The 14,542-nt window shown below is 34.3% G+C and overlaps 1 protein-coding gene across 1 annotated transcript in view; it reads left to right on the forward strand.

The window, feature by feature from the left end:
• Window positions 1-14,542, forward strand: part of LOC132722406 (endoribonuclease Dicer-like) — a 29,488-nt gene that overhangs the window by 3,152 nt on the left and 11,794 nt on the right. Inside the window, exons 2-15 of the mRNA XM_060706906.1 lie at window positions 258-347; window positions 2,153-2,315; window positions 2,904-3,027; window positions 3,651-4,944; window positions 5,428-5,529; window positions 6,323-6,474; window positions 6,954-7,095; window positions 7,998-8,073; window positions 8,648-8,790; window positions 9,587-9,766; window positions 10,135-10,351; window positions 10,834-12,324; window positions 12,413-13,365; window positions 14,229-14,440. Of these exons, the coding sequence (XP_060562889.1) occupies window positions 258-347; window positions 2,153-2,315; window positions 2,904-3,027; window positions 3,651-4,944; window positions 5,428-5,529; window positions 6,323-6,474; window positions 6,954-7,095; window positions 7,998-8,073; window positions 8,648-8,790; window positions 9,587-9,766; window positions 10,135-10,351; window positions 10,834-12,324; window positions 12,413-13,365; window positions 14,229-14,440 (5,339 nt within the window). The remainder of the gene's footprint in view (window positions 1-257; window positions 348-2,152; window positions 2,316-2,903; window positions 3,028-3,650; window positions 4,945-5,427; window positions 5,530-6,322; window positions 6,475-6,953; window positions 7,096-7,997; window positions 8,074-8,647; window positions 8,791-9,586; window positions 9,767-10,134; window positions 10,352-10,833; window positions 12,325-12,412; window positions 13,366-14,228; window positions 14,441-14,542) is intronic.

Here is a 14,542-nt window from a genome sequence, read left to right on the forward strand (position 1 = left end):
GTCAATGTCTGAAATGCTTATATCGGAGTAATCTATACAGCCCTGTGCGGGTTTTTTCTTCACACTAAGGAACATGACCCAACCCCCAAAATTGATATACAAAAAGACAATACTTTTACTTAATTTATTTATTTACTCATTGAAATTAGGGGAAAAAAAATTTTGATATTGGTATCATGATCCAATATTGGTCATCAAAATGGTCAAGGAAAAAACCTGCCATGTAATATAACACTTAATGTATGTCTTTTTTCCAGATGGGTAGTAGGAGTACTTCTAAAAGGCTGCCTAGACATCTTAGAAATGAGGACATACCTCGTGATACATTCACACCTAGGACATACCAGGTATAATCTTTGGTTATAAAGTATAAAATGTTACACATTTACCTTTCTTTAAGAATTCTTTATCTTCATATAATATATATTATATATAAATGATGGAAGTATTGATTGATAGTCAAGCACCAACCTAGTTAACAGCTGGAAAGTGTATGTTAAAACTTTTGATATGCTAAATTATAGATGTATTATCAACTCCTGCATGGATTGGACAAGAACATGATTTTAATCTTTTATATTTTAATGTAGAACATACTAAAAGTTACAGACTTGAACTGCAACAGGGTTGTTTTGGCATAGGTGTTTTTTAACTCGACAGGCATCAGCATCTCACTTAGAAAATCTCATTTATCCAGGCTCTTATTTTTCTATACTGGGATCCTACATATTTACCGGACAATCAGTTAACCGGACAAAAGCTATTACTACCCAAGAGTGCTTTACTTTTTGCTTCGATTAAAAAATCATACAGTCTGAATCGTACACACGCTTTCTATTTCAAAGTAAATAACAACAAAACCACTCTCAGGTAAATTTTGTTGATTCAGTTCTTTATCTACTAATATGCCCTTTTGTTTACTAGTTATTTCATGACCTGGTCATCGGGGAGAATATTCTGTTCTGTGCATGCCCGAATATGGAGACCCTTAATGGGTTATTTTAGATAGGTTTTACTTTTAATTCTTCTCAACATTACCTCAAGAGACAATCGTAACATATTTTAATGATGAAAAGTAATTTTAAATTTAGTCCAAACAGTATCTCGTTGTTGTCTTTAACAAAGAAGTGCAAATTAAAAGACATATAAGGAAACGGGTTACGCCCATGGGAGGAAACTTTTGTAACATGCTACATGATCATGATGACCAAAAGGAAACTGTATGCCAAAGAACAGAATTCCATTTGAATGTCAAAATGTTTCATACGTTTAAAGATCATGAAGTATCAAAACGTTAATTGAGTTAATAGTGTTAATTTCAATTACACCCTATATATTGGCCTCTTCATAATAGGCATGGCTGCCGTGTCTATTTCTAGTGACATACTGGGTTTTTCAAATATCTTAACCTTGCCATTCAATAGTTGTAGTTTCCTTGCTGATTAGTTTAAGATTAATTTCAATTTATGACTTTTAAAACAATGTCCGGTGAATTGAGTTGTCTACACTATTTTTTTTTCTCTAATAATGCCCTACTTTAAAATCACATTTCTACGGCCAAATGTTTAATTTCATGTTTGATAAAGGAATGTTTATGTGCATTTAGAACCCAAAGTTATTTCAGTGTCTATTCTTGGAGGGGGGATGGGGGATTCACCCCTATTTTTGAGAATTCCCCCCCCCTATTTTTCCAGAGGCAGGGGGAAAATTTTACATAGAGAAAGAAGGGAAAAATCAACAAATGTAATAAAGTCTTGACTTTTCGAAAAAAATCCCCCCTGTTTTTCAAATCCTAGAATAGACACTGTTATTTGGTTTAAATTCCATTCTTTTTTATTATCTTAAATAAAAGTTACAGATAAAAAACTTCATATTTTGTCCAGTAATATGTAGGATCCCAGTATAGCACTGAGAATAGTCCAGCACGCTGTCCATTCAACAGTTATTGTTAAAAAAGGGGTACAAGTAAACTTTGACGCAAAAACTTTAAAAAGGTAGTTCAAAGATTTATTCACATAATGTGATAAGATGAGGCATGATACCATCTTAAGTTTTCCTTACAGTGAATGTATAAAATTTTAAATACATCTTCTAGCATTGCAATGTGGAAAACCTTAAAAACTGATGTTTATATACACTTTTTGTATTTCAGGTGGAGTTACTGGACTCGGCCTTGGAAAGAAACACTGTGGTATGTATGGGGTCATCCACTGGCCGTATGTTTATAGCTGTCATGCTGATGAAAGAGATGGCTGAAGATATACGTAAGCCTCTGACAGAAGATGGCAAAAGGACTTTCTTCATTGTAGATACAGGTACAATAGCTTGTGCGATATGACAGCTTTTGGTCTAAACTATTTACATATTTTGTTTTGAAATAATGGGAAGGTTACAGGAAATTTACATACTAGTAATTTGATAGAGTAATAATGATAAAATTTGTCAAAGGCTTATCTTACATCATGATATGACTTATGGAAACCAATTTTCAAGATACAATGGAAACACATTAAGATGCATTTTATTCTATTTTAATGACCATAGACTATATTGCAACAACCTATGACTATATTATAACTGAGTAAACAGAAGTTTTCCAGTACTATACTTAAAAGTAAATTACTGCTTTAATTGATCTATTTCTATGTTCTTTTCATTGAAAACATTTTAAAGCCTTTGTGTGCTAGTAAGGTTTATGAATTGTGTATGTGAATAAAGAATGATTAGACATCCTCCAATCTGTGGCGTCTGACCAATTTCGTTTAAGTTGTCTGCTAATTTTAGTGTTTCAAAATCGCTCGTATTAAGATTGAACATGTACTATCCAACCAAGACAAGTTTTTTACAGAATATCAGCTAGGTAAAGATTTAAATGGAAACAATTTTGTATTTTTTTCCTGTAGATGACAATGTAAGATATAGGAATGTGGCGGTACAGCATCAGGTCAATTTTACGGTTAAGGCCTACACTGAAGAAGATGGTATCTCGGAATGGTCAAATGAAACATGGCGGTCAGAAATCACAAGGTGAGTGCACACAATGTCTCAATCCTGCTAGCTTATAGAAAGTCGGTGGTTCTACTCGGGGGGCCCGCTGAAATAATTTACAGAGGGGCACCTGAGGTCTTCCTCCACCAATAAAGTTTGAAAGTCGCTATATAACCTTTAATGTGTTGGTGCAACATAATACGATGCAAAATAAAATCATTGCAAATGAAAACTATTCATTGTATAGAAAAAAATGTTAACTCATACACAGATAGATGGTCGGTGAAATACTTTAAGTATTATTAAAGTACATCCTAGTACGTTTAAGCTTTATTGATTTTATCTCCTTAGCTCAATTGAGATTGCATAAGCATAATGTTGTGTATAACAACATATACTTGAAGGCACTTTGACACTTTGCTTTTAAATTGAGATATATGCGGAATTAAGTCTTTTCTTGTGGTGACAGGTATTTAGAGATGATAAATTTAGTACAGAATCAAGTATTAGTTGTGATATCCTTCCAGGATATGACTGAAAAACTTTCTATTCTGACCAGGTGTCAAGCAAGATTTTTTTCAATTTAATTACACTTTAATCCTTTATAAAGTATGAAATATGTCTTTAAAGCCTGTTGGACATTAGTTTTATGATATTTTCAGGTCAGAGGCATTCATACTAACTGGAACAGAATTTCTTCGCTTACTTAAAGAAGGCATAGTTACTATGGAAATAATAAATCTTCTCGTTCTCGATAACTGTCATTTAGTATTAAAACCCCACCCCTACATAGATATAATGGAAATATACAAGTCCGCAAATGAAAGTCATAGGCCTCGTATTCTTGGTCTGACCTCCAATATACTGGACGGAAAGTTTCAGAATCCTGAACTTCTTAGCAATCTCATTGACTCCTTGGAAAAGTCCCTGCTGTCTGTGGCTGAAACCTCTTCATTGGTTATACCAGAGCGATATGGAATTAAGCCGACAGAAAGGATAATTGAATGTAATGACTATGAAGACACTACTGGTTTGAATGTAGAATTGTACAATATACTTGAAAATGCAATAGAATTTCTTGAAGAATGCAATATTGTGATAAATGAGGATCTGGATAATCGAGACCCGTGCTTGATCGCAAAAGCTGCTTTGATTGAATGCCATAATATTTTGTCACAGCTCGGTCCCTGGTGTGCAGCATGTCTTGCGGATCTGCTTGTCACACAAATTGAAAAGATTGAAAAACAGAAAGAGTTTGTGCCAATGCATAAAAAGTTTCTGAAAATCGGTGCTACAAATTTACGCATGGTGTCAAAAGTGTTTGAAGAGCATTTTAAACAGTGTGAATATTCCTTGGACGATCTATTAACATACACCACTCCGAAAGTAGCGGAGCTGATGGATTCACTTCGAAAGTACAAGCCACAGACTGATTTTGTTATCATTAGTGAAGATTTGGATAGTGACGGTGAAGTAAACCTTGGTAGTGATACTGACATGTCCGATGATTCTGATTTCTCAGAGAATGATGAAGAAGATGATGGGGGAAATAGGTCACCAAGCTCAAAACAAATACATGTCGCAATAAAAAAAGTGAGTCCTGAAGATGAAAACAAATCTGATCCGTTTTCGCTGGAAGAGGAGAGGAACTTGTGTGGTATAGTGTTTGTTAATCACCAACACGAGGCTTACGCACTGAATAAATTCATCGAAGAGGCGTGTGCCTGGGACGAAGGACTTTGTTTTGTGAAAAGCAGTCATTTGACGGGAAATAAATCCACAAAGAAAGAAAAGTTGTACAAGAAACAGGAAGATACTTTGAGAAAGTTTCGAATGCAGGAACTGAATCTGCTGGTGTCAACAAATGTTCTGGAGGAAGGTGTTGACGTTCCAAAGTGTAACTTTGTAGTGAGATTTGACGTACCGAAGACATACAAATCATACAGTCATTCAAAGGTAAATTTAATTTAGATAATGAAAAACCTTGGAATTTTTCCCTTAAGAATTTTATGAATGACGATAGAGATATTTCACCATTATATGAACAGTTTACTAACATAAACTATAAAGCCAAAACATACTAGAAGTGTTGAGAAACAGAAGTCAGTAAAATCTTATCGATATACATCAGAATGTTTTATGCCTCAGTCTTCAGTTACAAAACTCAAATCCGGTACACAAATGGTTTTTATGTTACAGGGTTTTCATTATTAACAGAATGGTGATCCATAGCATCGGTTAAAATGCTGGTATTTTCAGACTGTATATTAAAATATTACCCTTGACCTTTGACAAAATCCATTGTTTCCTTGGTGCATCTGTTGCTACAGATAAAAAAGGAAGCCTGTGTGAAAGTATTATAATTTTCCTTAAAAAAAATTATGTATATGTATAATATACATATGGCTTTTAAAATATATTTTGTTTATAATTTAACAGGGGCGTGCTAGATCGAGGGATGCAGAATATATTATACTGATAGAAGGAGAACATTATGATCAGTTTATGTCAGAGCTTAAAACCTATCATCAAATAGAAAAGGTTAAAAATATATTAATTTCTTTAGTTTTATTTCTTTAGCTGAATAAAAGTCTTTTTATGACTATATTGTTCCTGCTGCCTCTATTTATCAATTTGTTATATAATAATAATATATAGTAAAGACATCAGTCACTTTGCAGCATTAAGCATGTTAGGTACTGTACATTAAATTTTACACATATGTGAAATGAAACATAAGATTAAAAGAAAACTATGAATGCATTTCTATATATAAGAGCAAGAGTAGTGTAGCAGCATATTATAATAAAGATACATATGCTAACTGTTTAGACTGTTTTTAACTTGAAAAAAGGCAGTTCTAAGACTTATGTTTTATGTTGTATCAAATGATCTGTTTGTATATAACAATATTGTGACTGAATCAAAATTATCTCCATTCATGGTTACATTGCTAAGCATCTGAATTAAGTTAATCTTCTTTCATTTTAGATTATATACCTTTAAATTGGTTTAGGAGCGTCTGTGGCTGAGTGGTTAAGATTGTTGACTTCAAACCATTTGGCCCTCACTGCTGTGGGTTCCAATCCCACCAAGGACTTTGGATTTTGTTCATGTGAGAAAACTTTAGCTAGCTTACAGAATGTAAGTGGTTCTACTCAGGCACTTTTTGGGCCTAATATAATGCATGTGTAAGGGCACCTGAGGTCATCTTCCACCAATTAACCTTGAAAGTCACCTTATGACCTGTACTGTATTGGTGCAATGTAAAACCTGACAAAAAGGGGTTTATCTTAAAAAAGGTGTTTTTTAAGGCTCAATTCTAATTTTCAAGGTATTGATTAGAAGAAGTGGGAGAATACCAGAAAAAGAGGCCAGCCAGGACTCTGGGTGTGAAAGTGACACACTAGTGGAGCCATTTATACCGGCAGGAGGCTGGAGTGATGTCAAGGTGACACTTGACTCTTCCATTATGCTAGTAAATAGGTAAATCTAAATATCTATATTAAGGATGTTAATAGTAAAAACACTAATTTTCACCTTAGTGCAATAACTAGTTAACTCAGATTAAAATTTAGAAGGACTTAACCTTCAGTTACAGCTACGTTTGCATATTCGAAGTGCCATTTGCAATTGTAAATCTCTTTCTTTGTTCACTTGACAATATTTTATATTTTGATACATTTAATGATTTTCATGAAAGTTAGCATAAATTTGGAGGCATGCATAGTGTTTTCATTATTAACAGATTAGCAATTTATATCATCTATCTTTGGTTGAAATGCTGTTAAAATCAGTTGTATTTTCAGCCTGTAGATTAAAATATCTCCCTTGTTCCTCTGCCAGATCGGTTGTTTTCATTGGCACATCTGTTGCCTTGGATAAAAATGATAACCCTGATGCTGCTTCAATTGACGTGGAGTTATTAACCCAAAATAGTCTGATGAAAATGATATATATTACAGGTACTGTGCAAAGCTTCCCAGTGATGCCTTTACTCATCTAACACCAGCTTGTACAGTCACAGAGACCGAACAAGATGGAAAGAAAATGTTCATAGCTTCCCTCAGACTTCCCATAAACTCTCCAGTGAAGGAGATAGTTCAGGTAAAAGTTTAACTCACCCTAACCAGTCAACTCTCCACTAAACTAAATGGAGATAGTAATCTTCTCTCTGACTTTATATTAACTCTTAAGTCAAGGAGATATTTACTCTCACTTTATATTAACTCTTCAGTAAAGGAGATTGTAAAGGTTATCTTCACTCGGACTTCATATAAAGTCTTCAGTTAAGGAGTCATTTTAAATAATTATTTTTTAAAATTGAGGAAAACACAAAAAGTCATAGAGCTTAAAGGTCCATTATGCCCCGGAAATGCTTTTTTTCTAATTTCTCAATAAGTTTTATATTTTGACGCCTTGTTACAGTCACCAAAAAGTCACTTACTGGCTAATTACCCAAACAATCTTTTGCTTTTAGTCATTGCTTTCAAACCACTTGCCTCTCACTGCTGAAGGTTTGAGTCACACAAGGCATGGTCAGTTTGGATATTACTTGTGAGAAAGCTATCCAGTTGCCTTAAGGAACATTGGTGGTTTTACTTTGGTACCTGTTTGTGTCTGAAATAATGAACAGAGGGGCACCTGAGGTCTTCCTCCAGCAGTAAAGCTGGAAAATTGCCATATGATGTATACTGTGTTGGACTACTTCTCAGGCTAGAGTAATTGATATAATATTAATATATGGAGAGATAGGTCTTAGAACTTAAAATCTGCCTGTAGATATTGTTAAAGACAATATGTCCAATGCCATCGGTTCTTCCTCACTGACTGAAATGATTAATATAATTTGAAGTTCTTTATTTCATGTAGAAAAGTGTGTTGACCTTTTACATTTTCTATTAAAATGTATTAGAGACTAAATTTAGATTAGTTTTGTGGATAATGTCTGGGAATAATGTTACAAAATGATTGATCAACCTAAATTTTGAACTGCACTATATTTGCAGGGAGTTCCAATGGGAACAAAACTGAAAGCAAAACAAGCTGTGGCATTAAAGATGTGTAAGATTCTTCATAAACAAGGTATTACTCTATCATTTTGATTTTTGATTTTTTTAAGTACTTTAGCCCCAAGTCCTGCACCAATATGAGACATTTAATTGATGCAGTTTATAAAAGATTTACATACACACAAAATAATCATAAAAATAACAAAGGATTGATTATCAAGCTGAACACAACAAAAACAACAACAAAAACAGCAATTCCTTCCTCACTGAATTTTTATAGGAAGAATTGTGTACTTTGCTTACTGGAGTTTAAATACTGTATTCTACCAAGGGTCTGCTTATGCTTACAAGTGGCACATTAAGTGGGACTTCCATTAAGTTCCAAAACTTAAGTCAGACTGCAAAATGTCTGACAGTCACATTGGAAGTCACATTATAAAATATAGGTAAATAAGGAAAAGCATTACATTTTGGAAGTCATCACCCAAAATTATGGAGTAAATGACTCCCAAACTTCCACTAATGGAAGGAAGCCCTGTTTGGGCTTGACAATGACTCTAAATCCCAGTGAAATAATTTTTCTGTTTCACCAATAACTAGCTATATATGAAGTTATTCAATGTTTTAATCTTTCATTTGCTATACAGGAGAGTTAGATGACAATTTGATGCCAGTAGGTAAGGAAATGTTCGAGAGAGATGAAGATGATGATATCTGGGATGAGGAGGAGGACCAGCTTGGTGAGGCTAGGCCGGGAACCACCAAACGTAAACAGTATTATTGTAAAAAGGTGAGTGTTGATGACAACCAGTAAATAATATAAGATTAGTGTTTTTAACTCTACTTTTGAAGATAAAAATTTAAACTATTGTAATGACCCTCATGTTGGCATTGGCTTGGTTAACCTTTTTTATTCAAAATTTATTTTCTCGGAAATTATGAAAGCTTTTCACTTCATACTTGGTGTATATGTTTATTGTGATAAAAGGACACCATGCTAGAACTATTTTTGCCAAATCATGCCCAATATTCTATCTTGCTTTTATTTAACCTGGATGGTTAAATAAAAGCAAGATAGAATATTGGGCATATAGCACTGAGAAAAGTGGAGTCCGCTGTCCACAGAACACATACTATCTCAAAAATTATCACATCTGTTTGTTCACCAGACATTAGTTTTGGTATAATGAACACTTTTTTAATACACTGTATTTATACAATTTTTATAATACACTTTATTCATGAAATTTTATATGAATTTACATGTGAGCTGCTTTAAGTTTTCATATTTTTGTCGCCTCTACAGAGAAGTGGCAACATATAGGGATCACTTTTCCGTCATCTAGTTGTGCATCTCTTCAACTTTTTTGGTTCATTGATTTTTTGTCAGAGTTTTGGCCCTTTCATGATTTTATCAGGACTACTCCTGTTATATCACTAATGCAATTTTAATTCAACTTTACAGGATTGATCGATAGCTCAAATTCTTGAGCATATTACACAGATTTTTACGTTGAATGATTTTTTGCCGAGGTATGGCTATCATGAGCAAAACATGTGATCACTGATTGTTCTTATATTTACAGGTAGCTACAGCATTACAGCAGACGGTGCCAGTAGAGGATACGGCATGTTACTTGTATATTATAGACATGGTACTGACAGGGCCCATCACTGAGGATCAAAATACCCGGGGCAGAAAACTAAATGCTCCTGAAGATACTCCTAGATGCTTTGGAATATTGACAACTAAAACTATACCATTGGTAAATATAGACACGTAACTTTAAAGACATTGACATTCATATTTCTAAATTAAATACGAGTTTCCTTGGAACAGGGCCAGCAAAATCCGATTTTGACTTACTTGTTGTTTTTTTATCTTAATCAGTTCTTAACTTGTCCGTATGATATTTTAAAAGTAAATTACTGAAAATTTCCACTTGTCCATACAGGCTGTGGAACGACCTGAGCAATACGGACAATTAATTTTACCGTCCCTGTTGGCATAATTGGTGCTTGAAGTTTTGAGAATGAATTTTCTTTTGTCTTTATATTGATTAATTAATTAATTAATGAATTAAGTAGTCTTTATATTGATTAATTTATTAATTTATTAATTATTAATTTCCAGGTGCCTATGTTCCCAGTGTTTACAAGATCAGGGGAGGTCACTGTATCTATAAACATTCTGTCAAGGGAAGTAGCTCTGAAGAAAGAAGAACTGGATAAACTGAAGATATTCCACATGTTTCTGTTCTCTAATGTTTTGAGACTGGAGAAAGATCCGATGGATTTCTTCCCAGACTGTAGTACCATGGGTTTTCTTGTTGTTCCATTGAACAAAGAAGGTAATGGAAGTATTTCAACAGTATTTTATTAATTTTGGCATTTTAAGTTTTAGTTCATTTTCACACTATATATAGAAAAAGATTATTGGAGTTATTGTATAAGTTGAAAAAATCCAAGCCTTAGGAATGTCTGTGCGTTTTATTGCTTAGTGAATAAAGTAGTATTGCAATATTAGACAATAAGAAAAGCAATTGTAAATGATATGTTGTTTCAATTTTATTAAGGATATCTTAAATTCATTGTTATTCATAGACCTGCATCACAGAAATATTATGGAACTTGCCACAGGATAACTTTATCACACTTTTCAAGACTCAATTTAAGACTATATAAAATATATTGTCATTTAGTTATATTTGCTTTGGTCAGTGATTTTACTCTTGTAAAGTATTTTGTCCAGTGAAACACAAATTTGATTCAAAATAAGGAAATCATATTCTCTAACAATCATGCTGAAATATATGTCTTTTTACAATTACAGATGGTGTTGATGCAATACACGTAGACTGGCAATTCACGGAGAAAGTTGTAGAGGCCAGTAATAATCCATTAAAACGTCAACCAGAAGAAGAATTTGTGTTTCATGCAGAGGATTTCGAGGATGCCGTTGTTATGCCGTCCTATAGAAACATTGATCAACCCCAGTATTTCTATGTGGCAGAAATCAGATCTGATTTAAACCCTGTATCGCCATTCCCATCACCTGAACTTTATAAAACATTCAAAGATTACTACTCCGCCAAGTATGGGCTAAAAATTACAAACACCGAGCAGCCTTTGTTAGATGTAGATCACACGTCTGCCAGATTAAATCTACTCATTCCCAGGTACATGAACCAGAAAGGAGTACCTCTTCCTACCAGCAGTGCCGAGACGAAAAAGGCGAGGCGCGAAAATCTGCAACAGAAACAGATTTTGGTGCCAGAACTGTGTGATATTCATGTATTTCTAGCCTCACTTTGGAGGAAAGCTGTCTGCTTGCCGGCGATCTTGTATCGTGTCAATTACCTTCTGCTTGGTGAAGAGATAAGGAAGCATATCGCCACAGAAACGAAAATTGGAATCTCAGAATTGCCAGTGGATTACAGGTTTCCGAAGTTAGATTTTGGAATTGACACTAGTCCAGAGCATCTTAAACCATTAACTGACAATACAGACACAAATTTCAAAACAGTTGATGATGAAGCAAAGGAATCTGAAAATGAGGAGGAATGGAATGCCAGAGATCTGGCGCAAAATGATAATAAAGATGATGTTATAAATTTGAATGGTTCAAAAGAAAAGGAGAAAAATGACAATCAAGTAACTGAAACAGCTGAAGGGATAGACAGCAAATCAGAAACATGTATATGTGGGTTGGGTGTAAATAATATCAGTGCTAAGACTGACACTGATGATAAATCTATAGACACATTAACTGTAGATATAGGAGAAAAGTGCAATTTAAAGAATCTAGAAGATAGTTCTGATAAGGACCAAGGCCTCACTAGATCTCATGATGAAATTACAAGGTGCAATAAATGTTCAAAAAGTGCCATAGACATTACTGAAGCAGACTGTGATAGTGTGTGTGAAACAGCTAATAAATTAGACACATTCCAAACTGTTAAAGAAGACTCTGTTTTTAAAGCTGATTGTAAAACTGCTGCAGGTGAGGAGATTAGAAAAGATAACATATCAGAGAGTCTTGATCCTGAATCGAAAATTGAAGATGAATGCCATGAAAAGCAATCTATGTTAAATGGACTTGTCAATGATGGGAAAACAAGAGTCAGTGATCAAACTTTGAGAGAAAATGATAAATGTTTGGGTAATGAGATGAATGAAAAGCTTTGTAAGAACAGGTTAAATGGGTTAAATGGTTTAATTGATTCAGCCAAACCAAAAATAGAAAATGGTGCAATTGAAACAGAATGCAGAACTACTGAAATCTCTTGTGACACAGTAAAAACTCAAATAGTCAAAGATGAATAAACAAAACCTGTAGGAACAACTAGAGAGATATGCTCTATACTTCCCCCTTCATATTCCTGTCCTCCATACATCTGCTTATGGCACAGCCCTGGACACTTCTATCCTCTATTATCTTTCTCTTGGTCTTGAGTTCCCCAATCAGCTAAGATACATGTATCCCGTTAATTTTGAAATCGCTGAAGAAGTTGATGTATTTGCTAATATAGAGAAGTTTGTAATAGAAAAGAAAGAGACTGACGCTGAAGAGGAAACTTGTCCAGAGCCGTTGATATCTCTAGATGAAGATATGGATCTCTCAACGTTCATTGGACCAAGTCCGTGCGAGATACTTCAAGCATTAACTATGTCAAATGCCAATGACTTCTTCAGTCTGGAAAGACTGGAAACCATTGGCGATTCTTTTCTCAAATATGCAATAACTGTGTACCTGTATTGCTCATATCCAGGAATCCATGAAGGCAAGCTGAGTTACCTTAGAAGTAAGCAAGTTAGTAATTATAACCTTTATCGGTTAGGAAAGAGAAAAGGTCTTGCTGAATGTATGATCTCAACCAAGTTTGAACCCTACGAGAACTGGCTCCCTCCAGGGTATGTTATCAATGACGATAAAAGGAAAGGGCCGGTACCTAAAGTTTATGTCGCTCCTTTATCAATTCATAAGACTGCTTCCACTGTTTTCTCAAGTCAGAAGTTATTTGACACTCAAAATGGTATCAGTGATGATTTGAAAAGGAAAAATTCTGAAGTAGACCTGGAGCTGAAGAAATTTCTCACAGAGCTGGATGAAGCAGATCAGATCTCAAAGGCGAAAGATGAGGAGTTTCTGAAAGGTGATAAAAGTGAAGTTCAGCTGAGTTTTATTCCCTACAGCTTACAGTTACATCACTGTCTACCTGATAAAAGTATTGCTGACTGTATGGAGGCTCTGATTGGTTGTTACCTGACATCATGTGACAAAATGGCCGCCTTGCGTCTGATGTCATGGATGGGTCTGAAAGTTCTACCCAAGAAGAAACGAATTGAAGGAGAAAATGTTGAGGTAAGGTTTTGAAAATGATATAATTATGTGCAAATTTGATGTACCTTATTATTTTTATGGGGGGGGGGGGCAGGGTTGTACAGTAATATAAGCAACATCATGGTCGACCATGATACTTATTTTTAGAGAGTCTAGTGTTTAATTTCATTTCCTATAAGAGTATATCTGACATACTAAATATACCTGTATAGTTTTGACAATCATAAAATAAAAAGAGCTTAATTTTATGTTGTGTAAACAAACAAAATATACTTCATTATGTTGGAAGTTAAACACAGAGGAGAAGATGAGGCTGTCTGCCACAGCTACTTGAAAATCCCTAAGTGACCAGTGTGAGTGTGACTGTAAACCCAACAAGTTTTTTTCACTTTGATAGATAGAATATCATATGTCTGTAATCAAAAATTTATTATTCCTGAAAAATTATGGAAGGCAAAAATAAAAGATTTAGGTGAAAAATATATATTCTAGGCTGAAGAACATGCCGTGTACCCTATACAAATATTTTGACCAAAAAAGAAAGCACTGCAGTTGAAAAAATGAATGAATAAGTAAATTGAAAAAAAAAATTAAAGAACTCTTGTCAGACATGGTTACTTGTATATTGTCATTATAAAGATAAACCTAAACATGTAGTTTGATATAGATTATTTGCCGGAGGTGAGAAAGCTCTGCCAAGTACACAACTTTTCAAACATGGAAGGAAGTCATGAGCATTGTTTCCATCCGTTTTAAGTATTGCACGATAAGATAATATGTGAAACTGGTATAAATCACAGGACTATGTCGTTACAATAACAAAAAAAAATTACAAAATGATTGTGGTTTTAATATGACAATATTTTGTTTTATGAATTATATAGCTGAATGATGTAGAGTTTGATAGCCTGTCTTGTCCGTTGTCACCATTTCTGAGAACATCTCCTGATGCTGACAACATCTTACATGACTTGCTCGATGGATACAAGGGGTTCGAGAAGAAGATTGGGTACACATTCTGTGATAGATCTTACCTACTGCAGGCCTTTACACACGCTTCATATCACTTTAACACAGTCACAGACTGTTATCAAAGGTAGGTCACTTCTTATCTGGCTCAATTATACATTCTAACACACTTCACACTATGCTTGTAATAACAGATAGGGCAATCAAGTGCATTATTACACGATATGTG

This window comes from Ruditapes philippinarum, unplaced genomic scaffold (genome assembly GCF_026571515.1).
Source record: "Ruditapes philippinarum isolate M1 unplaced genomic scaffold, ASM2657151v2 ctg40_1_1_1_1, whole genome shotgun sequence".
NCBI lineage: Eukaryota > Metazoa > Mollusca > Bivalvia > Venerida > Veneridae > Ruditapes > Ruditapes philippinarum.